Source organism: Armigeres subalbatus, chromosome 3, assembly GCF_024139115.2.
Source record: "Armigeres subalbatus isolate Guangzhou_Male chromosome 3, GZ_Asu_2, whole genome shotgun sequence".
In the NCBI taxonomy this organism is placed as follows: domain Eukaryota; kingdom Metazoa; phylum Arthropoda; class Insecta; order Diptera; family Culicidae; genus Armigeres; species Armigeres subalbatus.
The window spans coordinates 50,027,289-50,054,784 of NC_085141.1; the positions used below are offsets into that span (position 1 = coordinate 50,027,289).

At 40.4% G+C, this 27,496-nt stretch overlaps 4 protein-coding genes and 2 pseudogenes across 9 annotated transcripts; 4 read left to right on the forward strand and 2 right to left on the reverse strand.

Moving 5' to 3' along the window:
* Positions 1-216: 216 nt before the first annotated feature.
* On the forward strand, positions 217-25,781 carry LOC134219571 (peptidyl-prolyl cis-trans isomerase FKBP2). The gene is made up of 3 exons (XM_062698347.1): positions 217-546; positions 686-959; positions 25,672-25,781. The coding sequence occupies exons 1-2, from the start codon at positions 385-387 to the stop codon at positions 941-943; spliced, it is 420 nt and encodes a 139-aa protein (XP_062554331.1). The 5' UTR covers positions 217-384; the 3' UTR covers positions 944-959; positions 25,672-25,781.
* LOC134219568 (transcription initiation factor TFIID subunit 12) lies at positions 1,181-2,355 on the reverse strand. 6 transcript variants are annotated; one of them, XM_062698343.1, is made up of 3 exons: positions 2,210-2,355; positions 1,452-1,821; positions 1,181-1,387 (listed from the first exon to the last, which is right to left on the reverse strand). In XM_062698343.1, exons 2-3 carry the CDS (start codon positions 1,798-1,800, stop codon positions 1,260-1,262), a joined length of 477 nt encoding a protein of 158 aa, XP_062554327.1. In that variant the 5' UTR covers positions 1,801-1,821; positions 2,210-2,355; the 3' UTR covers positions 1,181-1,259. The 6 variants fall into 6 exon arrangements, with proteins under 6 accessions (XP_062554327.1, XP_062554326.1, XP_062554325.1 ...); XM_062698342.1 differs by having other exon boundaries at positions 1,452-1,824; positions 2,210-2,347; XM_062698341.1 differs by having other exon boundaries at positions 1,452-1,940; positions 2,210-2,321.
* LOC134226799 (microfibrillar-associated protein 1-like) lies at positions 7,931-10,023 on the forward strand (annotated as a pseudogene).
* LOC134226800 (RNA-binding protein spenito-like) lies at positions 10,010-11,227 on the reverse strand (annotated as a pseudogene).
* Positions 19,726-21,598, forward strand: LOC134225440 (2-oxoisovalerate dehydrogenase subunit alpha, mitochondrial). The gene is made up of 2 exons (XM_062705523.1): positions 19,726-20,029; positions 20,086-21,598. The coding sequence occupies exons 1-2, from the start codon at positions 19,964-19,966 to the stop codon at positions 21,334-21,336; spliced, it is 1,317 nt and encodes a 438-aa protein (XP_062561507.1). The 5' UTR covers positions 19,726-19,963; the 3' UTR covers positions 21,337-21,598.
* LOC134219570 (acylphosphatase-2-like) lies at positions 25,167-26,026 on the forward strand. Its single transcript, XM_062698346.1, has 4 exons — positions 25,167-25,433; positions 25,503-25,519; positions 25,672-25,781; positions 25,855-26,026. Exons 1-4 carry the CDS (start codon positions 25,223-25,225, stop codon positions 25,967-25,969), a joined length of 453 nt encoding a protein of 150 aa, XP_062554330.1. The 5' UTR covers positions 25,167-25,222; the 3' UTR covers positions 25,970-26,026.
* The last annotated feature ends 1,470 nt before the right edge of the window (positions 26,027-27,496 follow it).

The following is a 27,496-nucleotide window of genomic DNA, read 5'->3' on the forward strand; positions in this document are numbered from 1 at the left end:
GTAGTGCTCGTTGCAGTGATTAATCGTATCTCGTCTAGTCGACTTAATTTTACGAATTTTACTAACCGTAGTTCTAGAACTATTTTTTTCTAAAATTAAATATCTTTTGCACTATAGGTATGTGCACTTTTTAGTGATTTTAGGTACTCTTCACCCATATTTGAGTGAACTGAAGTAAGCGTGTACCAAAAGAAAGCTTGCCGGACGCCGATATTGATATTTTTTTCTATCGAAATATTTTCCCATCAGTAGGTTCTTATAAAATGTTCGACTTGATTTTTTCTCTATTTTTTTCGTTTTCGTGTGTCGTGTTCAAAGTGATGAGCTTCAAGTATTCGCGTCTCGCGTTTTTCTATTAAATTCTATCGTTCCATTAATATTGCCATGAAGATCTCTTCCGTGAATTCGCTCGTAGTTTACCTAATTGCGGTTGTTTGCGTAGAGTACGTTTCGGCTGAAGGAAAGCTGAAAATCGGAGTCAAAAAGCGGGTAGAAAACTGTTCCCTCCGTACGAAGAAGGGTGATTTGGTGCACATGCACTACACGGTAAACATCTGAAATGGGTATCCATAAAGTACGTCACACAGGAAGCGAGATTTTCATGATGAACAAAATTTGGTTTATTTCCGTGTGACGTAGGTACCTAATGGGTCTGATCATAAGTAAAAACGTTTTACTTTTCTAGGGCACACTGGAAGATGGAACCGAGTTTGATAGCAGCATTCCACGAGGGGAACCGCTTACGTTTACCCTGGGTATGGGCCAGGTTATCAAGGGTTGGGATCAAGGCCTGCTCAATATGTGCGAAGGGGAAAAGCGCAAGCTAATCATTCCGCCGGAACTGGGATACGGAGCACGGGGCGCAGGAGAAAAAATTCCGCCCAATTCCGTGCTAGTTTTTGAGGTAGAGTTAGTGAAAATCGAACGCAAAACGGAATTATAGAATTGAAGCTGCATCAGTAAGTATAATCGTTTTGTAGCAATTGATTAAAAGTTATTCCAGAATTTAATTCTTCAAACCCAACATTACTATCAGAAGTGAACACTCCCACAAATGTTTCCTGTCAGACCTGCACATTAGTCTCTACAATACTACTGATCTGGTTGAATATGTTTTAACCCCTTGAAAGTATACCCTCATCCCGCCCATTCTAGTCTTTCGATAAATTAATACTGAATATGGATGGTTGGATCAATTTCCTGTTTTATTACGAATGATAATGAGAGTTATATTTAAAGGGACTCAGAGCGCTCTATTTCTAATACTTTTTAATTGCCTTCCTTATCAGCGCCAGGCGCTGTTTGTGAGCTTCAGTCACGGTAGCGCGCTTGTAAGGTCGTAGCTCATCCGTTCCGAATCCAGGTATCCACATGTTCCAATTGCGTTCTGAAAGTAAATGAACCAAGTTTTATATCTTCGGTTTTACAAAACCAACATGAAATAAATTTACCTAAATGTAGTTGAACATCGCGAACTTCGACCTTGGGAACTTTTCGATGCTTGGCCAGTAGGCACGCTGCATTTACCGTATTCTCGACAAAATCGTCTGCAATCTGCAGCAGCAATTCTTCAACTTCCTCGTCTAGTTGTTCCGTGGGATCAATCTCCCGTACCAGCTCCTGGAGGCGAGGTTTTGTGAGAATCTGGGTAGCGGTGTCCGGCGGTCCACCAGCACTGCCGGAACTTGAAGCAGCTGCCGATGATTTCTGGTTCCCAGCACTGTTCGGGGCCCCCGCAGCTCCAGACATGGTTCCCACTCCGGCTCCGGCCAACGGACTAGCCTGCGAGGGCGATGCCATGTTCTGGTCAAAGTCAGCGTTCTGCTGGTAATCGATATTATTTCCTGTTATGGACATTGTGCTAGGGTTTTGTGGGTGGGTTAAATAGAACTAGTGATATTGGGTGCAATTAAGCGACAGAAGGTGCGAAAACACAAAACCTAGGTAAATCCAAAAGAAAAATACCGGATAAAGTAGGATTAGACTTGCTGGTTTCGAAATCATTAAAAAAATCTACCCTACGAGGTACGTTTAAACTAGAAGCGATAGTAGGTACCTAGTCCAAGCTAGTTTTATAGGGAACAAATTAAAGCTTGTCCCACCGATAGGAGTCGATAGGAATATGCAAACTTGAACAATAATTTCTACACCAATCACTACTTTGTTAGGGGAATACGACACAGGCGAGAAAATAAGTAAATTATAAAACCTATGTTCCTTGAAGATCGCGATGCGGAGCGCCACTAAACAACGGAGCTCAAAATGATGGGAAAGATGGTCAAGGCACAAGTTGTCAAATTAATATTTCTGTTCACACGCACACTCATGGCGTTCTGTTGAAAGTGTGTGTGAGTGAGCAAAAGCAGTTCGATTGTATGGGTTCGGTCAAAGAAGGTCGATTAGTGTATAGGTCGAAATGTAATTAGATATTTCTCGGGAACTTTTTCAAATCGGCGTATGTAACATTTTCATCGAGCTGAGAAAATGAGCTTGGAAGTTTTCAGATTTCATTTTTATTCCTATTTAGAAACTAATCATTTTTATTGCAATTGAATACACCTCAACGATACATTATGGAAAGGTTCATCGTCACTGACCCTGAAATCTGCACTGCGTGTGAACATTACAGTTATTTTGATAAAAATATATGTTACAACGTTCTGCAACAGATAAATCACATACGTCGTTTTGATACGTCAGCATGACCGAGGTCATGCTACTTTCGTCGAAATGTTACGCTGCTCCGTACTCTGCATTGTTGATACGTCGAAATGTTGCGTCAAGTTGAAACGTTTCACGCACATGCGACAAAAAATTGCAACACTTACAACACGACGTAAAAACATTTGCTGCAGAAAAACAACGTAAAATGTTTTTCTTAACGAAAGTCAGAATATTTAAGCAACATGCTTAATTTTGAAATCAGTGATGAAAAAGTACAAGCAGACGCACGTTTTAAACTATTTAGTTGTTCGAAAAAACTTTTTAAAGTACATTTTCCGCTAAGCGGTGTATGTGCAATATTTTCAACAATGATGTTACACCGTTTTGCAAACAATTAATTTACATTTTTAAACACACATTTTCATGTAGCTTTGAAGATATACACATTTTTAGATGAATTTGATGCCATATGCTGTTGAAAACGGGTTTGTTTACAATTTGCGACATACGCCGTTTTGAAAAAGTACCCGAGATTTTTCCACAACGCATCATAAACTCGCTGAAAATACATAGTTATTTAGTATATATTCCATCCATCATCCCTACTAGTGAATTTAATGGAGAATAAAGTAGGAGATGCGACATTTTTGGAGCTCATAAATATAAAATTGTTTATGAATTGGTCGGGGGCTTTGACTACACGTTCACGATTCTTCCACTTTTTTACTTAAAAGTACCCCAGACGACGGAAAAAGTTTGACACGTGGATTCTTTTTCGCAAATTACATATCAATTTGTCCATTTCAAGGCATGTGCTGTGCATATGCATAGCCAAGATATTTAACAAAAAAAATATTTTCGTACGATTGAGTTGCCGAATAATATGCAATTAATTGTAATCAAGTGTCAGTCTTCCACCGTCATTAGTCGTTTGAGCACACGCGACCGCATGCGTAGAACAATCACACTCATCAAATGCTTTAGCCAAGCAAGTCTTTGGCACAGCAATAATTCACACTCTACACTACGCGAAAAAAGTATAAGGACACGAGTCAAATGGCCAGTTATCCGTTGATCATCCACGTATCCAGAGTCTATCATTTGGAGCAGGCTTGTAAAATGTCATCTGCATGTCATTTTACTAATTTGTTCATAACTTTCTTTAGAAGCAGAATTTCTTCCATAATTTTGAATGTACTCATAACGATTGAGTAGGGTTATATTTTTGTCCAAGGGTACATTACTCTAAGTATAACATCAAAAGCTGGAGAGTGAAAACTCTCCAGAATGTCACGTGTCATTTGACATAATGTCATTTGAATGACATTTTACCTCCCACGCCCCAGATTACATATTTACAGCAAAGTCTCGTTAGACAAAGTTGTAGGCCCATTTAACCGCAATAAGTTCGTCATACAACATGAATTGATAGCTACCTTCTGAAAAAAGTTCTGGGAAAATTATACAAACGAATGCAAATGACATTTTACAACACTGATTTGTAAAGAATACGTAAAATGCTGCTAAATTGGTACGAATTTAACGAGTTTTGTATTCTAGACTAATAATTAAAAACAGACTATTTTTTTCACAGGAAATAATTATAAGGACAGGAAACAGTTATAAGACAAAATACTCAACAAAAACGATATTTATTAAATGACATTCACATTAATTAATAGGGGTCACTCCTCCGCTGTCGTCTCGGCATAAAATTTATGTAGATTTCAGTTCATTATTGTTGCATTGATCTATTCTTCGACGATAGCAGTTCGGAGTTGAAGAACGGTGTCAAACATACCCTCATTTTGTAAATCTTTTCGAGAAAATAAGCCCCAAACATTCTCAGTTGGATTGAGATCTGGGTTACATGCCGGTCATTCCGTAACAGGAATGTTACTGTTTACCAGAAACGATTTTGTGTCACGCGCAGCATAACAAAAGGCATTGTCCTGTTGAAATATTATGTCATCGCTCATAACATTTTCAGTAAATGGAATCGAAACTTCTCCTAGAAACTGTACACACTTTACAGAATTCAGAATTTTGATTGAAATGAAAGACACTGGTGTTTTTTTTAGCTAGACCTAAAGCAACCCAGATCATCAGAGTGCCCTATCGGAAACTCCATGAATCCTATAGGGGTTTTAAGGTTTTTAACATCGTGTGTATTGCCAACAGCTTAATGATCCACGATCGTGAAAAAGTGAAGGCAATTTTGGATATGCAGCAACCGGGAGGCATCAAGCAAGTCCGTTAATTTGTGAGGCTTTTTTACAATGTTCTTAAAACTCATACGTGAATATGTACAATGTACATTATGTGGAAGATATTGATGGAAGATATTGAAATGTATTGGAGGTAACCACTTTCCCTTCGATGGGACTCGAACCCACGACCCTCAGTACGCTAGACTGGTGCTTTAACCAACTAAGCTACGAAGGATCCTTCGTCGGTCTTCGCAACCTAGCGGCTACTGAATGAGCTGGAGATTCCCAAATGGGACGCATAGTCAAATCACTCACAATCCATTTGTCCAACACTTCCACATGTGTATAGTACAAGTTCACATTAGAGGAGCGTGAGTATTTAGGCTGTGAACAATTCCACCGATTCGTTTAACTTTTAGTTAAACTTTGACAGTTCGATGGTTATTTCGCTGTGGTTAAAAATAACCCTGCTCCGAAGCACGCGACCGCATGCATAGGGCAATTAAACTCCTCAAATGCTTTAGCCAAGCAAGCCTTTGGCACAGCAGAGTGTGATTGATTCGCACTCTATACAAATCCGCCCAGCCCGTTGTTGGGGGCATAGAGTGCGATCCTCTCGTTTAATAAACAATGTGCACTCGCTTGACTGTGGATATACAACAGGAAAGCACATGTGGAGATTGGACAAATCAAGCATCCGAAAGATATTCAATTAGCAAAAAAAAAGCTAACCGCGGTGGAGGTTGGTACTCGGATTCTGATGGCTTTTCCGCAAACGTGATCTTTAAGTGGTCTTGTTGTGTTGGGGCTGTCACGCCTATCTAGAGAGTAGGAGATTGAGGGTTCGAGTCCCTCCAAGACACGTGGATTCTTTTTCGCAAATTTCATATCAATTTGTCCATTTTCGAAACATGTGCTGTGCATATGCACAGCCAAGATAAATATTTAACAAAAAAATGGTTTTCGTACGGCCGAGTTGCCGAATAATAATAACAATGATTTTTACCTTTCTCGTATACAAAGTATACGTAAAGGCTATATGTTCGCTCCAAAAACAAACTTTTTATAGAAGGCTCGGAGACCCTTAGTGTTATATACCAATCAACTCAGCTCGACGAATTGAGGTGATGTCTGTGTGTGTGTGCGTGTGTATGTGTGTACGCATCAAAAGAGCAAAAAGTCTAGCTCACTTTTTTGTACTTACCCTTGACCGATTTCTTTGCAACAGATTGCATTCGACGCAGTATTCTGCCCCATTGTTTTTTATTGAAAATTGGCCGGATCGGACTATGGGCTTGGAAGTTATGGTCAAAATACTTTTTCTCATAAAAAAGCGCGTGAAAAAGTCTAGTTCACTTTTAATGCACTTACCCTAAACCGATTTCCTCGCAACAGGTTGCATTCGACGCAGAATCTTGTCTCATTATTTCCTTTTGAAAATTGGCCGGATCGGACGATGGGCTCAGAAGTAAGGCCCAAAATCTCGCCCAAAATACTATTTTTTTACCGCACGAGAAAGGCATCACCGCTAGGTGGATTAATCTGGTTTTTTTTTTGATAACAATGAATAAGTTTTACATAAAACTGTACAATTTTTTTTTTCAAAAAAGAATGCAGGATTTAAAAAATATTGAGATCAATCCAAGACAAAGTTTTCAAAACGACTTAGGGGGAAAGACGGCTTTGGCAGGTTTTGTTCTATTATTGGCAGGGTTTTTTTCGACCAAATTTTATGAAATTTTGCCACAATATTCTTTGATATGCAAAGAATGTTTAGGACAAATTTGAGCCTAGTCAGTCATAAAAACCCCCCTGCCAATAATCGAACAAAACCTGCCAAAGCCGTCATTCCCCCTATCTGCTTTTGTAAACAAAGATTCAAACGACGATTTGACGAATCTGATAGCTCTCCCACGCAAACCAACACCACCAATAGGTAGGTGAAGGTTTCCGTTACCTGTTGATGGTGTTAGTTTGCGTGGGAGAGCTATCAGATTCGTCAAATCGTCGTTTGAATCTTTGTTTACAAAAGCAGATAAGTGGTTTTGAAAATTTTGTCTTGAATCATGAAATGAAATAAGAATATTTAAATCCATGTATTAATATAGGCATTGACGAATACATAGACGGAGTGGTGGCCATTTTTTCGGGCACCACTATATACCCCTGGGGAGTGACGGATTACAATTATTACAATCACTCGACCATTGAGAAGCCCCTCAATTCAAATCACGTCAGTTTGACAACAACTGTCATTTCCATTTTTGTTTACCTCCTGTTTCTGATTCAAAATGTTCATGCACGGAAGAAAAAAAGTACCCAAAATTGAGTATTTTTAAACTTACTTTTGAGTTATTTTTTCTCTTCTCTTTCATCCACTCTTTCTTTTGTTGTCAAAAACAAAAGAGCCAAACAATCCAACGACGCCAGTTCAATACGGGAAGCCAATTTTGAGTTTTATTACCTGAGGTCAAAATTGAGTGAATTAAACTTACATTTGGGTAAATAAATTTTCCGTTGGGTAATTTTTTAACATGCGGTAGTAAAGGCAAACTATATACACTGCCAAAAATATCTGTATAAGATATATGTGTCGCCGTTATAAATTTTTGCAATAGCTCCACTTTAATATAATCGATATAGAACCACACATAAATTAAATAATTGCTAATTCGTGACCACACATAAAGTTGATTTGGATATATATGTTATTAGTAGTTCGCGTGGAGAATGGCTATGTGTGCGCTGATATACAACATAAGTTGAATCTATGGATTTTTGCCAATAAATATGTGTGGATTTTTAGTAGTGTAGTATACTTCGATCCTATACTTACTCAATTTTGGCTTCCCGTACCCGGTAAAAATCGTTTACTCATTAATGGGTACTTTTTCTTTGTTATCTCTTTCCCTCTGCTGAAAAATTTACCCATTTTGGAAGAATAAATGGATCTACTCATTTAAATAATTCTCCAAAATGGGTAAATTTTTCAGCAGAGAGTTAGAACTAGCAGATAAAAAGTACCCATTAATGAGTAAACGATTTTTACCGGGTACGGATGTTCGAGGTTGGGTGAATTAAACTCACTATTGGGTAGTTTATTTCTTCCGTGCAGAGTTCAAACAGGCATTCGCATCCATTTTCTTTGTTGATGTTTACATTTCTTGAGAAAGAAAAATCGATTCGAAAATCTTGTAATTTTCCAACATTAATTCGCTAAAATGACTTCGCAACCAACAATATATGGTATTCAAAGTACAGCAGGGGCTGTTCCTATCCGAAACCCGAGAGGTAAGCATTAGCATTGATGACCCCAACTATGTCTATTGACTTGTGACTTGTAGGTGAACTGTCCATGCAAAAGGTGAAAGTTCACCGATATGTATCGGGAAAACGTCCCTGAATACGCCCAACATTCCAGTAGCGAAGAGGAATCTGACGAGGATGATTTCATCGACAATCGTAGAACGGCGAAAGAATCCTATCGCGAATCCCGTCGCCACGAGGAAACGGATGGAGGAGATGACATTCAGGGAAATATGGACGATCCTCGTATTCGGCGCTTGCATGCCATACGGAGTGCAGCGGAAGCGGAGGAGATTGAACGTGAGCGTAGAGAGCGTCATCGGGTGATTCACGAACCGGAACTTGTTCAATCAGAAGAAGAGGAGGAAGCTAATGAAGTCGAGGAGGAAGCTAATGAAGTCGAGGAGGAAGCTAATGAAGTCGAGGAGGAAGCTAATGAAGTCGAGGAGGAAGAACCTGGCCAACATTTGCGTCACCGACACAGATCGGAGGAGTCGGATGATGAAGAGGAAGACGAGAACGTACCAGGATCTGGGGAAAATCTCACCAGGATGCGGCGCATTTCCATTGGTTCGGAGTCGGAATCGGATACGGAACTGAGCGATTCCAAGATTGAACGTAGGAGAAATATGTTGAGACTGAAGATGTTACAATACAACAGAAAAGGAAGAGGAAGTTCTTCAAAAAAAGGATGAAGGCCAATCGGACACATCGGAATCGGAAAGTTCAGAATACGAAGAGACAGAGAGCGAGGAAGAGAATGATCCAAGGTAAATCAAAGGTAAAACCTGGTCTAGCAAATTGGTAGGGAATGACGGCTTTGGCAGGTTTTGTTCTATTATTGGCAGGGGTTTTTATGACTGATTAGGCTCAATTTGGCCTAAACATTCTTTTGCATATCAAAGAATATTGTGGCCAAATTTCATAAAATTTGGTCGACAAAACCCCCTGCCAATAATAGAACAAAACCTGCCAAAGCCGTCTTTCCCTAATTATTATTATTTTTCTAGATTAAAACCATTGTTTGTACGCAAAAAGATAGAACGACGGTGATCGAGAAGGAGCGCGAAGCCAATAAACAAAAACAACTTGAGTATGAATCGAAAAAAGCTGCCAAGGAGCGTCATCGACAAACCTTGAAGCTAGTTGAAGACAGCATCAAGAAGGACATGGAAAAGGCCAAAGTGGATAATGAGCCAAATTTGAACGATGTCAATACAGATGATGAGAATGATGAGGTTGAATATGAAGCGTGGAAACTGCGGGAATTAAAGCGTATTAAATGAGATCGTGAAGAGAAGGAGTCGCGGAGAGTGAGTGAGAAAGAAGGAGTGAGAAGAAAAAACTGGAAATAGATCGAATACGAAACATGACGGAGGAAGAACGCCGCCAGGATCAACGACTCAATCCCAAACAGGTTACAAACAAAACTGTCAAAGGAAAGTATAAGTTCTTGCAAAAGTACTATCATCGCGGTGCTTTCTACTTGGACCAGGAATATCAAGTGTACAAGCAGGACTTTTCCGCTCCAACGCTGGAAGATCACTTCGACAAAACCATCCTGCCAAAGGTCATGCAAGTCAAGAACTTCGGGAGATGTGGCAGAACCAAATACACCCATTTGGTGGATCAGGATACCACAAAAGCCGAATCACCTTGGTTTGCAGATTCAGCTAATAATATTAAATTTTACAATGAAGGCTGGAGGAATGCGTCAAGTTTTTGACAAACCATCTTCTTACAATAACAAACGTGACATCTAAATATTTAAATACATACAATATTATCTTTTTGTTGTAGTTTAAAAATGGTATATATATATATATATAAACTTGCAAAATAACAGCACATTATTTTATACCGTATTATTCGCTATTTACACTACAATCATGATATATATCTTATCTAGTATCTTGATATTGAACGTCATATGAAACAAAAATCCAATTTTCATGATCCTTAAGTTCGTAGGCGATAAATTACTAAATTTATCACGTGATAAATTTGGTGGTTATTTTTTTACGGTGAGATAAAATGTTCAAGACTGTATCCTATTCAGTATTTTTAATTATTACGATTATAAATTGATACATCACAGGTATATGGAGTTAGACATCAAGATGATTATGATTAAAGAGATAAGATCTCGTTCGCCGGAATCGTGAATAATCAATAAGGATAAACACGATGTTAGTTTTTATTACTACTGTGGCTGTGGGAAGCGTGTGAATAAGCACATATATGCCGATAAAGTAGCCTGAAATCTAAAAATAACATGAACATTCGGTTTTGCAGAATGAATATTAAGTATTGCTCAAAAATGCTTATAGATGTCGCTGCTGCTTGTATTCAAAAACACTACAAATCAACCAGTCAACCAACCAACCAACAATGAAGTAACCAATCAATCAACCATTCTTCCAAATAACAAATCAAGCAGCAACCAACCAATCCTACCAATCCTAATCGTACAGAATGTAGGCCTGGGTGTCCCCTTTGTTATATTCGATCTTTTTGATGGCACCAAAACGGTCGAACTCACGCTCCAACTGAGTAACCGAAGTCCATGCACCAAGACCACCAACCCAAATTCTGGTCGTCGGAGTAGCTTTACCGTATCCTATCTTGCACTGGAACTTGCCAATGTACTGACCGGACAACTCAACCTTAGCTCGGTGAGCCATGTCCAACGTTTGGTAACGAACAAAAGCAAAACATTTCCAGTTCCTGGCGGTGGACGCTTGTTGTCGATGTCCTCAACGATACCATACTTCCCAAAAATGCGACGCATTGTCACGTCATGTTTTCTATACGGATTCATATTTTTATGAACGATGCAAAACAAAAACGACGTCGCAATGTGCGAGGGAGAAAAACAAACAGACAAACTGTCAAAACGTCAAGAGGGGTAAGTCAGCGCTCGTAAAATATTTATGTATAATGTAATTCGTCACCCACGAGGGGTATTTTCTTCAAAATGAAGAAGAAGACATGGTGCCCGATTTTCTGATGGCTTTGTACCGGACATTTAGGTCTATGTATTCGTCAATGATATAGGTATATGTTGAGAAAATGTGCAGAGAAGCCAAGGAAGAAGTTCACAGTACTATTCGATAGAAAAATGGTCAATTTAAATCGTGAAATAGATAATAGACAGAAGATGACAATAGGGCAGCAGGGACTATGTCCAAGGGCTTGACGATCCCTCCCCAGGCCATCTGCGAGTTGTGGGGCTTGCCTAGGATGTGGTGGGGTTTGACAGTGGGCACTGTTAAACCTCTATAAAAAGCTGCATGTATCCGCAAGTAGGCTCCAAAGCGACCGTGTGCCGCTCAAAGCGCACAAGCCCAAGTCCTGGTGTTAGGTGGGACGCTAAACAGCCCTGACACGACGGCCCTCCGACGAGACAGGAGGTTTGCGCAGGCCTAATAAGCCGCCTAGAAAACCAATCATTACGAACAATATAAGAGATAATGCGACTCGATATAATCGGCAAAAACCTAGGCGACGAATGCAGGATCACGATTGGAAGCTTGGAACATGGAATTGCAAGTCGCTAGGTTTCGCAGGTTGCGACAGGATGATCTACGATGAATTACATCCCCGCAACTTCGACGTCGTGGCGCTGCAGGAGATTTGCTGGACAGGACAGAAAGTGTGGAAAAGCGGGCATCGAGCGGCTACCTTCTACCAAAGCTGTGGCACCACCAACGAGCTGGGAACCGGCTTCATAGTGCTGGGTAAGATGCGCCAACGCGTGATTGGGTGGCAGCCAATCAACGCAAGGATGTGCAAGCTGAGGATTAAAGGCCGTTTCTTCAACTATAGCATCATCAACGTGCACTGCCCACACGATGGGAGACCCGACGACGAGAAAGAAGCGTTCTACGCACAGCTGGAGCAGACATACGATGGATGCCCACTGCGGGACGTTAAAATCGTCATCGGTGACATGAACGCACAGGTAGGAAGGGACGGTCATCGGACCGGATAGTCTGCACACCGTATCGAATGACAACGGCCAACGATGCATAAACTTCGCAGCCTCCCGCGGAATGGTAGTCCGAAGCACCTTCTTTCCCCGCAAAAATATCCACAAGGCCACATGGAGATCACCTAACCAAGAAACGGAAAACCAAATCGACCACGTTCTAATCGACGGTAAATTCTTCTCCGACATCACGAACGTCCGCACTTACCGCAGTGCGAATATTGAATCCGACCACTACCTCGTTGCAGTATGCCTGCGCTCAAAACTCTCGACGGTGTACAACACGCGTCGAAGTCGGACGCCGCGGCTTAACATTGGGCGGCTACAAGACGGTAGACTAGCCCAAGAATACGCGCAGCAGCTGGAAGTGGCACTTCCAACGGAAGAGCAGCTAGGCGCAGCATCTCTTGAAGATGGCTGGAGAGATATTCGATCCGCCATTGGTAGCACCGCAACCGCTGCACTTGGCACGGTGCCCCGGATCAGAGAAACGACTGGTATGACGGCGAATGTGAGCAGTTAGTGGAAGAGAAGAATGCAGCATGGGCGAGATTGCTGCAACACCGCACGAGGGCGAACGAGGCACGATATAAACAGGCGCGGAACAGACAAAACTCGATTTTCCGGAGGAAAAGCGCCAGCAGGAAGATCGAGACCGTGAAGAAACGGAGCAACTGTACCGCGCTAATAACACACGAATGTTCTATGAGAAGTTAAACCGTTCACGTAAGGGCCACGTGCCACAGCCTGATATGTGTAAGGACATAAACGGGAACCTTCTTACGAACGAGCGTGAGGTGATCCAAAGGTGGCGGCAGCACTACGAAGAACACCTGAATGGCGATGTGGCAGACGAAGATGGCGGTATGGTGATGGACCTGGGAGAACGCGCGCAGGACATAATTCTACCGGCTCCGGATCTCCAGGAAATCCAGGAGGAGATTGGCCGGCTCAAGAACAACAAAGCCCCTGGGGTTGACCAACTACCAGGAGAGCTATTTAAACACGGTGGTGAGGCACTGGCTAGAGCGCTGCACTGGGTCATTACCAAGATTTGGGAGGAGGAAGTTTTGCCGCAGGAGTGGATGGAAGGTGTCGTGTCCCATCTACAAAAGGGCGATAAGCTGGATTGTAGCAACTACCGCGCAATCACATTGCTGAACGCCGCCTACAAGGTACTATCCCAAATTTTATGCCGTCGACTAGCACCAACTGCAAGGGAGTTCGTGGGGCAGTACCAGGCGGGTTTTATGGGCGAACGCTCCACCACGGACCAGGTGTTTGCCATTCGCCAAGTACTGCAGAAATGCCGCGAATACAACGTGCCCACACATCATCTATTCATCGACTTCAAAGCCGCATATGATACAATGGATCGGGATCAGCTATGGCAGCTAATGCACGAACACGGTTTTCCGGATAAACTGACACGGTTGATCAAAGCGACGATGGATCGGGTGATGTGCGTAGTTCGAGTTTCAGGGGCATTCTCGAGTCCCTTCGAAACCCGCAGAGGGTTACGGCAAGGTGATGGTCTTTCGTGTTTGCTATTCAACATCGCTTTGGAAGGTGTAATACGAAGAGCAGGGATTAACACGAGTGGTACAATTTTCAATAAGTCCGTCCAGCTATTTGGTTTCGCTGACGACATAGATATTATGGCACGTAACTTTGAGAAGATGGAGGAAGCCTACATCAGACTGAAGAGGAAAGCTAAGCGGATCGGACTAGTCATCAACACGTCGAAGACGAAGTACATGATAGGAAGAGGTTCAAGAGAAGACAATGTGAGCCACCCACCGCGAGTTTGCATCGGTGGTGACGAAATCGAGGTGGTAGAAGAATTTGTGTACTTGGGCTCACTGGTAACTGCCGAAAATGACACCAGCAGAGAAATTCGGAGACGCATAGTGGCTGGAGATCGTACGTACTTGTGACTCCGCAAGACGCTCCGATCGAATAGAGTTCGCCGCCGTACCAAACTGACAATCTACAAAACGCTAATTAGACCGGTAGTCCTCTACGGACACGAGACCTGGACGATGCTCGTGGAGGACCAACGCGCACTTGGAGTTTTCGAAAGGAAAGTGCTGCGTACCATCTATGGTGGGGTGCAGATGGCGGACGGTACGTGGAGGAGGCGAATGAACCACGAATTGCATCAGCTGTTGGGAGAACCATCCATCGTTCACACCGCGAAAATCGGACGACTGCGATGGGCCGGGCACGTAGCCAGAATGTCGGACAGTAACCCGGTGAAAATGGTTCTCGACAACGATCCGACGGGCACAAGAAGGCGAGGTGCGCAGCGGGCAAGGTGGATCGATCAGGTGGAAGATGACTTGCGGACCCTCCGTAGACTGCGTGGTTGGCGAAGTGTAGCCATGGACCGAGCCGAATGGAGAAGACTCTTATATACCGCACAGGCCACTTCGGCCTTAGTCTGAATAAATAATAATAATAATGACAATAGAGAATTTGCATGGGAAGATAAACGAAAATCTTGCCTATTAGATGAAAATCCATTTTCGTTTCATCACTTTTCGCGAGAATTATCGCAGAACAATTACAAAATTGTATGGCCGCGCCGGGATTCGAACCCAGAATAGTAACAATAATAGCTGTTGTGATGCGCTTACTTTAGCCACACCACCACGCTATCTGTATGAAAGCGTTAAGTTATTTGTTCTAAGCTACTACCATTTGCATTGATGATGTCACGAAAACAGGCCTGGTAGCGGGTCACTTTTTAGTGACTTGGTCACTTTTTTCGGGCTAGTCACTAAAAAGTCTCTTTTTTCGACCTCAAGTCACTAAAGTCACTTTTTCTCGCAAAAAGTCACTATTTTCAACTATTTCGAAACTATTGACTGAGATTTTTTTATAAGGCTTTATTCCATCGGAAGATGCTTTTTTTTCATGACGGAAATGAAATTACGGATCTTGGAAAAATGATTGCTCTGTAACTTCGCCAGCCATTTAACTCGCTGCTCTTATTGGCATTTCACCAGTAGCTAATTGAAGGTGTTTTACGTCACAATTTATAAATTGGTATACAGTCATGCAAGGAGGAGACCTGTCGATTTCGAGTTTTTTTTAACTCAAACTTTATGCAGTAGGGGATGACTTGACTTGACTTGATTCTCCCCTGTTTTACCAAGAACTAAAGTAGAATTGTTATAGTGTATTTTTTTAATAGATCTTCTAGACATATGATCGTTCTGTTGCGAGTTTTTTTATTGACGACCTTATTTACTGAGTTTGCTCCTAAAGATGTTTTTAGTGGCCACGCAAAATTAGAATAACTTCTCCCAATATTGCCCAAATGCTATCATTTTTCACAGCACAAATCCATAAATATTAGAGTGGGGCGCAGTTGTATGAAAAACGCAAACTTCTTCTAATTAAGTGAGATCAAGGTTTTCTGACTCGTTTTGGGGCCACAATCAACTGTGCAAAACATGGGCTCGATTGGTTGCATCCCCGCTTTCCGCATCGCGTTTGAAATTTCTATGGAAATTAGTATGGGAAAACGTACTTTTTGCATTTTGCTCTTAGCGGACTTAATTTATCTTCAATCACGTGACTCAATACGTGAGCATATAGTCCTCAAGATGCCGAAACAGTTTGCCGAAAAGGCATGGAGCTGGAAGGTCCACAAAAAATGTTATTACGCTTCGAAAACTGTTTGTTCAAACCATATGCGAGAAATCAATGTTTCTGCCAGCACTACCGGACAACCTATGATTATCAGAGAACAAATCCCATCTTCTTTCTTGTCGGAATTTTTACTTTGTGAAATAATTCCGAATAACTCCCATTAGCTCCAAAGCCATATAAGATCAATAATTTCGAAATAACACTCAGTTAAATTATTGGTGCACGTAGTTTGGCAGTGCTGGCAGAATAAACGATTTTTCGCGTATGGTTGGTCTATAATATATAATATAATATTATATATTATATATTAATATGCCACTTGGTCTACTATGAACTAAAACCTCTAGAAGTAAAAATGCAAAAATATACGTTTTCCCATACTAATTTCCATACAAACTTCTAACACGATGCGGAAAGCGAGGAAGCAACCAATCGTGCTCAAACTCAAATGTTTGAGACCCAGAATGGTTTCGAAAAATCATTGATTTAAAAAATTGACCATGACGCCCCACTCTAATAAATATTCTAAATGACCTTCATTGATAAAAATGCCACCATTCCACCACAATTTCAGGATATTTGGATTTTAAGTTGTCTCAATTTGAGCAGACTTCCCTCATTGGGCATCCATATAAAATTTTGTCTAAAAAATTTAAGAAAGTTTAATTTGTTCTCAAGCGGCTATTTTTTTTTGTAGATTTGACAGATGTGATGAAGGGTTTGCTCTAAATAAATATTTATTGAGTATCATAGATATCATAGCAAGGCGACCATCAAGTCTCCCAAATTTTGAAGATTGCATGCGCTGTCGAATTCCATAGTAAAAATCGTTCATGAATACGCACAGCAAGTCGGAAAACCTGCGTATTTGGATTAAAAATATTTACAAGTTCAGATAGCATGGTCCTCATTACAAGCGGAGGTCGAAGGTTCAATCCCAGGCTCGTTGTACAGGAATCTCCATAATTTTTGTATGTTGTTCCTGTCCCACTGAAAATTCCAAATCGTAGAGTTCTCTGCATCTTTCTTAAGTAGGTGTTCAGCTAATCCAATGAGGAATAATTTTCAGAAAAGAAAAACAGGTGTTAAGAGTGATAACCATATTTCGCTCACTTCCAGTGGCGTAAAAATTTGATTTGCTGGCAGACTACTAGTTTTGAGTTGTCCTGCTTTTTACAGATATTGAGTTAAATTACCGTGGGGCTAAAAGAGAGGGCAATACAAATTTACTTAGTCACTAAGTAGATACAAGTTATCGAGTACGATTTTCGTTTTTCTTTCGTTCTAAGAGAAAAGAGTGGTGAGTGAAAGATGTTTTCCGCCACAAATTACGAAAAAATTATTGTCCTTCGACCGAAAAACGCCTGATTTCGTCTCATCGAACTTGCAACTGAAATTGGAAGTCACTATTTGGTCATTTTTTCTGCAACTTAAAGTCACTATTTGGTCCCTTTTTTCGTCAGCTTTGGTCACTAAAGTCACTATTTTGAGTGACTTCAGTCGCTACCAGCCCTGCGAAAAGACTCGAATATGAAAGAAAAAGAACAAACCAACGTTTAGCGGCAATCGAAGTGAGCGAAAAATTGTTATTACTCTCCAGGCTGTTTTTCTTTCCCGAAAAGCGATTTCTCCCCGAAAACTTTCGTGAGGGAAAATCATGTGCTCCTGAGATTGAGTGAGCGTTACGAACCCTGATGACTAATACACTTTTAGGACGATCATAGCAATCCTATGGGGCAAACAATAAATAAAATTAAACAAAAACAATTGAATAAATCTACGGTATATAAAAACACTCTGTCGAAGAAATACATTTTATTGTAAACAGGGCTGGCATACTCCTCAGAGTAGTCGAAATGTGCGTGTCTTTTGCACTCCTCAAAAAGACCGCAGAGAGTGTGTTTCGCTTATCGCTCATTCTTTCTCTTCCACAACGCAGTGAGTCCTCTTTGTGTTTCTACTCTGCATCGAATGCATTTGTCAGACACGAAGAGTTGAGGATAAATGATGAAATAAACACACCGTGTTCCTCAATGAGTTTTGACAAAACGGTGAATCAAACAGAATAAAATAAACATTGTCAAAGAAAATTAAACGTAGCTGTTGATACTATTTATGCGTAATAAGATATTTTTGTTTTTGCTGGCCTTTGGGATGCCTGTGGGCAAAACTATTTAGAAGCAATTGTAATACCAGCATTATTCCGCCCCACCTGCTTTGAAATAAGTTACTGGCGAGACGATTTCTAAATACAAAATGGCTCGGGAAAGAAATGGCTCGGGAAAGCACTCGGTGAAATTTATAAAACTCTTCTCACAAATTCTAGACATCAGTGCAATATCACAGAATAAAATTCAAAATCGAAATTATGTGTTTTTATGCAATATAAGGAAAGTTCATCCCCGTACTGCTAACCGCATTTATCTAAATTGCTTCTAGAATTTTCGAGAAGCGTTTTAAAAATTTAACCGTTTGCTTTCCCGTGCCATTCCTTTCAAATATCATCTTTTAGCTTCTTCTTCTCCTTAATCTTTTTTATTTAATCTTTATTCGCCAATTTAGCATGGAGCGCCAAACTTTATTAAAACCTCGTCCTTTCTAACTGAGACGTTAGTTAACTAATTTTCAAAAGCGAAGTATGTTTGTGTTCCAAACAATTTCAGCGAGCTTCATAGAAATCGAAATCGTTTCCAAGAATATTGCACTAAGTGGCACAGCTTTGTGCTGGCCCAGCTCTCACCGGAATGATTCTCTCACTCTTCGTCTTCGTCCTCACTCACCGTGTTGGCTTTGTTACACAATAATGCTGTCCAATGAGCAGCTCGAAGTAGCTCAAAGTTGTTCCCGTCCTGCTCGTTCTTTTTTGTCAACAAATGGGCATGAGCAGGACAGGGCGAAACTTCGAGCTACTTCAAGCTCTCATTGGACAGCACTAATGAGTATCAGCGTCACTCTCTGTGGTGTGTATTAAAATCTCCTCATTGTGCACAGTGTGTGAGGAAATGACAGCTCTGAGTAAATTTTTTGTAGATACAATAGACTGGTTTAAAAGTAATGGAAATCGTACAATACAATAACAATATTTTTTAATGTCTCCCATAAATTTTATTGTTTTTTTTTTCACAGTTTACACCGTCTAACCTAAGGTTGTTTTCTTTTCGCGAACATTTCCCTGCTCAGTTGATTTCTTAGAAACAACTAAAATTGCTTAATTTGAATAGTTTAATTCCTCCGTAAGTTCCTTCAGGAATTCCTTCGAAAGTTACCTCCAGAAAAAAAGCTTTGATATTTTTGAAAATTTGGCCGCCACGTGGTGGATTCTGGCGATGAATGCTTTGATAGCACGTGCTATTTGTACTGCTGATAAATTTTACACATGAGAGCACTGGAAAATGATCACAAAAGTTGTCATTTTGTTGCAAGGCACAATAAATATTATTTCAAGAAAAAAAGAACGATAAATTACATTTATCCTGTTTATAAAAAGAGATTTTATAGAAACACGTGCATTCAATTTTGCGACAACTTTTTGCAATAATTTTCAAATAAATACACATTGTAGAAAATTCTCAAGCTTCTTATTAATACATAATGAAAAATACTATTAAAATGCATCAACCCCAAAGATCAAACTGGTTGTTTCTTTAATTTTTAATACATTCATGTAATCTACGGTGTGCACTTTTGCGAGTGGTTGTATTATGCTGTATGTATTTATATGTCTAGAAAGGAACTTGAAATGATTTCTCGAAAAGTCATCATGGGGGGTACATCGGAATTGAACAAATTCCTTCTTATAATTATTACTCCGCTGAAAAGTACCACTACCATGAACATGCAGCTCAGTGGATTTGATATGAGAATACAAGTCCACAATGACCATCCGATAAGTATTTTTGACAAAACAAATCAACACATGTGGAGGAACGCGCCTTCGCTTGGGGCCCTCTGACCGTCAATTATTGGCGATTGTTGCATACGCAGAACTCGTCTTATCGCTCGCGCACACTTAAAACCATCGTCAACAGAGCTACGTAGGACATTGACGTAATAACGTTTTAGCTGATCGCTTCGTAACAATTGATACTTAAGTCGCATTTTCCTACGTACAATTATCAAATAGTACCTAAATATGTCCCTGATGACCACGGTACGACTGATGGCTCGGATGAGCACCCGACAGCAGCTTCCGGCCAAGGTAAATCCCACAGATCTATGGCATGCAGTTATGACACACTAACTTCTCAATTTCAGTACATGGCAACACGATTGGTTCACAGCGAAACGGAGAACTCTACTGCTAATGGTTGCGAGCTTGCAAAATTTCCAGGTGCGCAAGCGGCTTACATTGGAAAGCCGGTAATGGCACTACCGGGAAACACCGAAACTCTTCCAATCTATCGAGCAATGAATGTTGATGGTGTGTTTGATGATCCCTCACAGGATCCTAACCTGAGTCGTGAAGTAGTTCAGAAGATGTTCCGAGATATGGTGTTGTTGAACACGATGGATAAGATTCTCTACGAATCGCAGCGCCAAGGAAGGATTTCATTTTACATGACTAACTTTGGTGAAGAGGCTAGCCACATCGGTAGTGCTGCAGCCTTGAGCCCTGATGATTGGGTGTACGGGCAATACCGAGAAGCAGGAGTGCTGGTATGGCGTGGCTACACGATTTCTGATTTTGTGAACCAGTGCTATGGTAACCGCGAGGATGAAGGCAAAGGTCGCCAGATGCCGGTCCATTACGGGTCTAAGAAGTTAAATTTTGTTACAATCTCGTCCCCTCTGGGAACTCAGATCCCTCAGGCGGTTGGTGCGGCCTACGCCTTCAAACTACAACCCAACAACGATCGATGTGTAATCACCTACTTCGGAGAAGGTGCAGCATCGGAAGGAGATGCCCATGCTGCTTTCAATTTCGCAGCTACGTTAGAATGTCCGGTGATTTTCTTTTGCCGTAACAACGGGTTCGCCATTTCGACTCCTTCAACGGAACAATACCGAGGGGACGGTATCGCCGGACGTGCCGCCGGTTACGGCATTGCAGCACTGCGTTTCGATGGAACTGATACGTTTGCGGTCTACAACGCCACGAAGCAAGCCCGAGAGTACGTTCTGAAGCATAACAAACCGATCGTATTGGAAGCTATGCAGTACCGTATTGGGCATCATTCAACATCGGACGATAGTACGGCTTACCGGTCGGTGGAGGATCTTGAAATTTGGAACACGGTTGAGCATCCAATCACGAAATTGAAGAACTACATGAAGCAACGCAATTGGTTCAACGAGGAAGAGGAGGAGAAGCATGTCAAAGCGATTCGTAAACAGGTGCTAGCCCAGATCAACCAGTCGGAGAAGATTCCGAAACCGGACTGGCGCGAAATGTTCCAGGATGTGTATCATGAAATGCCGACGCACTTGAAAGAGCAGATGAAACAGATGGAGGAACATGTGGAGAAGTTCAAGGAACACTATCCGTTGAAGGATTTTAAAAACTGATGCTGATACTCGAGATAACATACTGCTATGGAGATCCCTTGGTTGAGCTTAAACAAAATCAATCAGTACGGTACCATAGGGTGAAAGGAAAAGCAGTGGAAACATGGCCCGGGGGGCAGTGAATAAAGTGCATTTATTAATTTGTAGTTTGCTATGATTCTCAAGATTTTTTGTCTTCCTGGATACAGACAGTCATTGGCGCAACGCTATTAGTTCAATTCATACAATAAGCGTACAATAAATTTGTATATTTTTACAAAAACTTTGAATCTGTTTTTGATTTTAATTATAAATTGTAATTTGAAAACTATTGATTTACGACATGAGCCAGCTTCGGGCTGTAAATCTCGCTAATAAAGCCTATTGATTTAAAACAAAGTAATATTGTGAGCCATTGCCAAAACGAATTGAATAGCTAGAAGCCAGTTTCGTAGAAAACCTATTAGGGAGCGTCCACAAATTACGTAACGCTTAGAGGGGGGAGGAGGGTTTAGCGAAGTGTGACGAGCTATGTAAAATTTTCAGATGTTTCATACAAAAAGTGTGACATAGGGGGGAGGGGGCTTGAAAATGCCCAATTTTTGCGTTACGTATATAATGGATCCTCCCTTATGGTTTATCATATTCCTCATAAGCAACAGCAACGCCTATGTAGTTTGAACAGAGGTTGCATCGAGCATGCAGTTCGGATTTGGTATTATAAGAGTAAAATCAGCAGTGATTCAAATCGTTCGGTGCTGTCAGTTTGAATATGAATCTGAAACATTAATTTTCCCAGCAGCTGTTCTAGATTCAGTTTTTATACCAGTCAACTGTCAACAAAATAAAACTGGTATAACGTTCCGTTCTATTTTCTGCAGATTTGAACCACGATTGAATCACGAGATTCAAATATTTTTCAATTGTTTTGGTGTATGGATGCGTCATTTTATCTACGGATCAATCCACTTTGCAATTCCGGCGCCTTTCTTGGCAGTAACATAATGATTTCAATTAATTGAAAATTTGAAAAACATGAATAGAACACTGCTGGGGAAACCAGCGAGTTTGTTCCATTTTGCTCCTGATTCAAACTAGAATAGTGGTCGAAAATTTAGAATGAAACTGAATCACTCCTGATTTCACCAGAGTAAAATCAGCAGTGATTCAAATCGTTCGGTGCTGTCAGTTTGAATATGAATCTGAAACATTAATTTTCCCAGCAGCTGTTCTAGATTCAGTTTTTATACCAGTCAACTGTCAACAAAATAAAACTGGTATAACGTTCCGTTCTATTTTCTGCAGATTTGAACCACGATTGAATCACGAGATTCAAATATTTTTCAATTGTTTTGGTGTATGGATGCGTCATTTTATCTACGGATCAATCCACTTTGCAATTCCGGCGCCTTTCTTGGCAGTAACATAATGATTTCAATTAATTGAAAATTTGAAAAACATGAATAGAACACTGCTGGGGAAACCAGCGAGTTTGTTCCATTTTGCTCCAGATTCAAACTAGAATAGTGGTCGAAAATTTAGAATGAAACTGAATCACTCCTGATTTCACCCTTAGGGTCGTGTTTTGGAAAAATAGGATTCCTATCATTTTTTTAGTCTTTGTCGTAAGAAGCCCTTCGGAAATGTATGTCGTTACCTTATATCTTCTTCTTCTATCTTTCTTTCTTCTTCTTATCTTCTTCTATATAAAAAAATGAGTTTGCTTTTCCTTTGAGGCATTATAACTTACGAACGGGTTGGCCGATTAGCATGTTTCATGCTTCAGGCATGGCAGTGGAGGGTAGAGTGAGCATCAAAGTTAAGTCTTAAATGGTGTGAGTGCCTGTGTGAATGTGTACATTAAGTACAGCCTATCCTAAAGAAGTAATGCTGGAAAGCTGTCCCGGGGGGGAATTTAGGGTTGGAGCCCAAGGAGGGCTTAGTGAGTGAGAGTCCCACACTCCAGTACACTGCCATGTGGTAGGTTGGCAACTACTACGCGTGTGCTGGGTCAGTGCATTACCATTACTCCCTGTAAAAAAGGCACTGATTCTGAGCAAGGCATGGTCCGATCTGCTAGTAGTCAATAAAAAATACGAGAAGGCAAGAACATAAATAAATCCACCTAGCCGATGATGGTGCATTTCTTGCGCATTATAAATGTATTGAGAAACACATAAGCAAGTCGAAATAGCTAGAGTTTAGAGTGATAAATACTATTAATTCCATCAACTAATTTCCAAAGCTAATTTTGCAATACTAATAATAGCCTTACTATTGATGTCGAAATAAGTATCTCTATACTTACAATGATGGAATTGAATGGAATATCTAGTAACACCTCCGTCTTATCTCAAGCGGTGACATTCATAAAATACGAGGAAGGGGAGGAAGGCAAGAGCAAGGTGAATACAGACAGGTGTAGCAGTATGCCAAATAAGGCATTTTATGAGACGTTTCGCGGTGGCCCGATTATTTACTTCTAATGTTTTGTTTTGGTATTATTCTGCGTGAACATTCCGTTAGGTCCGAACACAAAATAATGTTTGTAACGTTTTACTTTTCATTCGAGTTTTCTTCAGCATTTCATGCTTAGAATGCAATGGTATAAATAATCTAACGACACGTTTTAAGAATCATATGGAAAACTTTGTTCCAAAGCCCTGATAGACGAAAAGTAAAACAGGCAGAATTGATGATGGGACCCAAGATGAATACACAGCTAGGTGTTGCAACATGCTTAGTTTGTGGAAGAGAAGAAGGCGGGGGTGAAAAATTCATTTTCAGTGCAAAACGAAAACAAACCGGCTGGCTCTCCCATACTAAAATCCAAGATGGCTGAATCGTGAGTTTGGCACATTGGAACACCTAGTGGTGTATTCATCTTGATGGGACCCATCGGAATGTTCAGCGCGAAATTACCAAACAAACGGGCTCCCACTGATTGCCAAAGTAGATAAACACGAGAAAAACAGCTGTTTCGATCTGTCTCATAAAATGCCTTATACATGATTCAGCCATCTTGGATTTTTATATGGGGCAGCCACCGAGTTTGTTTATGTTTTGCACTGAAAATGAATTTTTCACCCCCGCGCTAGTCTCTCCCATCGACCGTCGAAGCGAGTGAACCCTGATATAAGAACCCTGGGCAAGAGTATGTATCTATTTCATAAAAAAATAAAAAATAAATCAGCTAACTTTTTTTTAGAATGCATGATGTATGTTTCATTTGCTTTTTTATTGTTTTATTACATACCTAATGAAAGCAAATCATGACCTGATTTAAACTAATTTCAAATAATAGTAATAAATCTCAGATAATAAACTTTCAGTTTATTACTATTGCTAGCCACCTTGACCTATAATACCCTTAATGCCAATACCGACCATACATACGTGAGAATAGTCGCATTTATTATACCTTGTAAGTAGTTGTGATAAGTTGTGATTAGACTTAAATCTAGATCTCGATATTGACGATTAAAGGTTGCATGAAGAAGAAGAAGCCGAAGGATGATATTTGAAAAATATTGCGTGGGGAAGCATACGGGAAGGTTTTTAAAACTCTTCTCAAAAATTCTAGGAGCAATTTAATTAAAAACGGTTAGCAGTACGGGGTTGGACTTTCCATCTACTGCATAATAAACGCAATTTTTCGATTTCAAATTTGATTTTATGATATCATACTTGATACACAGTAAAAGAAAAGTCCAACCGCGTACTGCTTTCCGTTTTTAATTAAATCGCTTCTAGAATTTTTGAGAAGAGTTTTAAAAAATGTTCCGTATGCTTCCCCGTGCAATATTTTTCTAGTATCATCCTTCGACTTCTTCTTCTTCATGTAACCTTTAATCACCAATAGTCGATAGAGACATAAATAAAAACATCATGCATCAACGCAGGCTCGATGTTGCAAATTTGTATGACTTGTTTTGTTATTCTGGCAGTGCCAATCGTAGCAACCGACTGTGTATTCCAATCAAGTCGGACCGGTCGCTTGGATTCCGCTAACGAGTGTTTGCTTATTCCCCGTAGCGTTTCGCATCCAGAAAGTCAATCATCCGAAATGGCCGGCAAACTGTTCGCTTGTGATTTCGAAGTTTTTGGGATAGTACAAGGTAGGAAATGTCCTGATTATATAAATAGATGAAATTGATTGTAATTGTGTCCACTTCTCTACACTACAGGGGTTTTCTTCAGGAAGGTAACATTTTCAAATAGAACTAATAATATGTAGGGGACCTCTTTAAATTGGGAAGAAAACGGTTTGTCGTAGTGTACTCCAATTATTGTCTATACAAACTATCGAGGTATGAAATCTCTTCACCCCTTAAAACTGCCTCTTTTTGGTTGCAGTACACACAGAAGCAGGCAACGAGCTTGGGACTGAAAGGATGGTGCAAGAATACTCGTGATGGAACCGTCAAAGGACAAATAGAAGGGGAAGTAAAATCCATGAATGAAATGTAAGTCGCTCATCGATAAAGATATCAAATGAATTAAACTTTAGAATCTAAGAAATGGTTTTTTATGTTGTAGGAAGCATTGGCTGCAAACGAAAGGAAGTCCTACCAGTCGTATTGATAAAACAGTTTTTAGTGAAATGAGGGAAATATCGAAGTTATCATTTAACGATTTTTCAATCAAGCATTGAAATAGAAACCATGACATGTACATTGTTTTAATATATTGTATAATTTTTTAATTCGTACTCTTTGTGTTTTGCTTTTTTATTTTTCTTTGTAAAATATACCCGAGCAGGGGAAAATAACTCAATAATACCTCTATCTTTTATTGATACCATACTCTGTTATGAACTAGCCTTGCATAAGAGGTAGAATACCAAAAAAATAATTTGCAAAATACTTAAGGCATAACATGCTTAGGTATTTCAATACCAAACAAATAATAATTTGTGGAGCGTTTGGTATTGAAATACTCAAGCATGTTATGCCCAAAGTATATTAATTTTTGGTATTATGTTTTGGTATTTTACCTCTTATGCAAGGCTAGTTCATACCAATTTCTGTTATCGAGGTCGTCACTCCTGCTCGGGTATATTGTCGGCGTAGCACCAAGTTAGAATTCGGAAGTCGGGACTTCCGAACCGAACTTTCTTCCGAAGTTTTATCTGTCAAACTAGTTGATGCGTTGTTTAGCGCATCTTAAGGCGAATCTAGCGCACTACTTCCGAAGTTGGGAAAGTTGCCTGTATCTGGAGAAAAATCCAACTTCGGTATAAAAAGCGGTATAAATTTGTTCCGGATAGACAATACTGTGAATGGTATTCAGACTACAAGCTTTATCGCTTGGTAAAGAGTATAGATAGTGGAATATATAGATGAGCGAAGATAAATCCTCTGTCTCCAAACGAACTGTCAAACGTGTCTCCAAACGAGCATGACGTCACGATTTCAATGGAAACGTTAAGGGCTGTGACGTCATACACTCAGGAAAATCGACACATACTTTATGGCAAAAATCCATGTATTTTGAAATATGCATATCATGCGTCGGCACATACTTATTTGCATACAAATTCACACATGGATACTATGGCCCACATGGAAAGTATGTGTGAACATACATGCAATGCATGTGTACGCATGGAATATATGTGTCGAAAATATGGAATCCATTTCGCTACCCCCATTGCAAAAATCCATGTGTAAACTCATGAATATAATGCGGAGTTTTTTGTGAGTGTATGCGCGTGTGCACGGGCAAAAAAATCGACTCAGCCATGCTTTCGCTCATCTATAGATTCTACTATAGATAGTAGAATCTATAGATGAGCGAAAGCATGGCTGAGTCAATTTTTTTGCCCGTGCACAGGCGCATATGACGTCACAGCCCTTAACGTTTTCATTGAAATCGTGACGTCATGCTCGTTTGGAGACACGTTTGACAGTTCGTTTGGAGACAGAGGATTTATCTTCGCTCATCTATATATTCCACTATCTATAGATTCTACTATCTATAGTAAAGAGTAGGTATAGCTCGTATAGCTTTGTCTGTGGTAAAGCTATAATGCAACGTACACACCTGTCAAGCAGTTTGACGAACATTGACTCCGCCCCCCAGAAAACGCTTCGGTTGCTGCTTTGTTTGAACGTGTGTGAAGTTGTTCGAACAACCATTTGACAGTTAGCGGCTCGGTTGGAAAAAAATAAAACGGTTT

Bases quoted from the DNA above. Each gene is read 5' to 3' on its own strand.
- LOC134225440 (XM_062705523.1), top strand. From the start codon at position 19,964: ATGTCCCTGATGACCACGGTACGACTGATGGCTCGGATGAGCACCCGA. The intron at 20,030-20,085 runs GTAAATCCCACA...TCTCAATTTCAG, and splicing joins GACAGCAGCTTCCGGCCAAG to TACATGGCAACACGATTGGT.
- LOC134219571 (XM_062698347.1), top strand. From the start codon at position 385: ATGAAGATCTCTTCCGTGAATTCGCTCGTAGTTTACCTAATTGCGGTT. The intron at 547-685 runs GTAAACATCTGA...TTACTTTTCTAG, and splicing joins TGGTGCACATGCACTACACG to GGCACACTGGAAGATGGAAC.
- LOC134219570 (XM_062698346.1), top strand. From the start codon at position 25,223: ATGTTGCAAATTTGTATGACTTGTTTTGTTATTCTGGCAGTGCCAATC. The intron at 25,782-25,854 runs GTAAGTCGCTCA...TTTATGTTGTAG, and splicing joins GTAAAATCCATGAATGAAAT to GAAGCATTGGCTGCAAACGA.
- LOC134219568 (XM_062698341.1), bottom strand. From the start codon at position 1,857: ATGTCCATAACAGGAAATAATATCGATTACCAGCAGAACGCTGACTTT. The intron at 1,388-1,451 runs GTAAATTTATTT...ATTTACTTTCAG, and splicing joins CGATGTTCAACTACATTTAG to AACGCAATTGGAACATGTGG.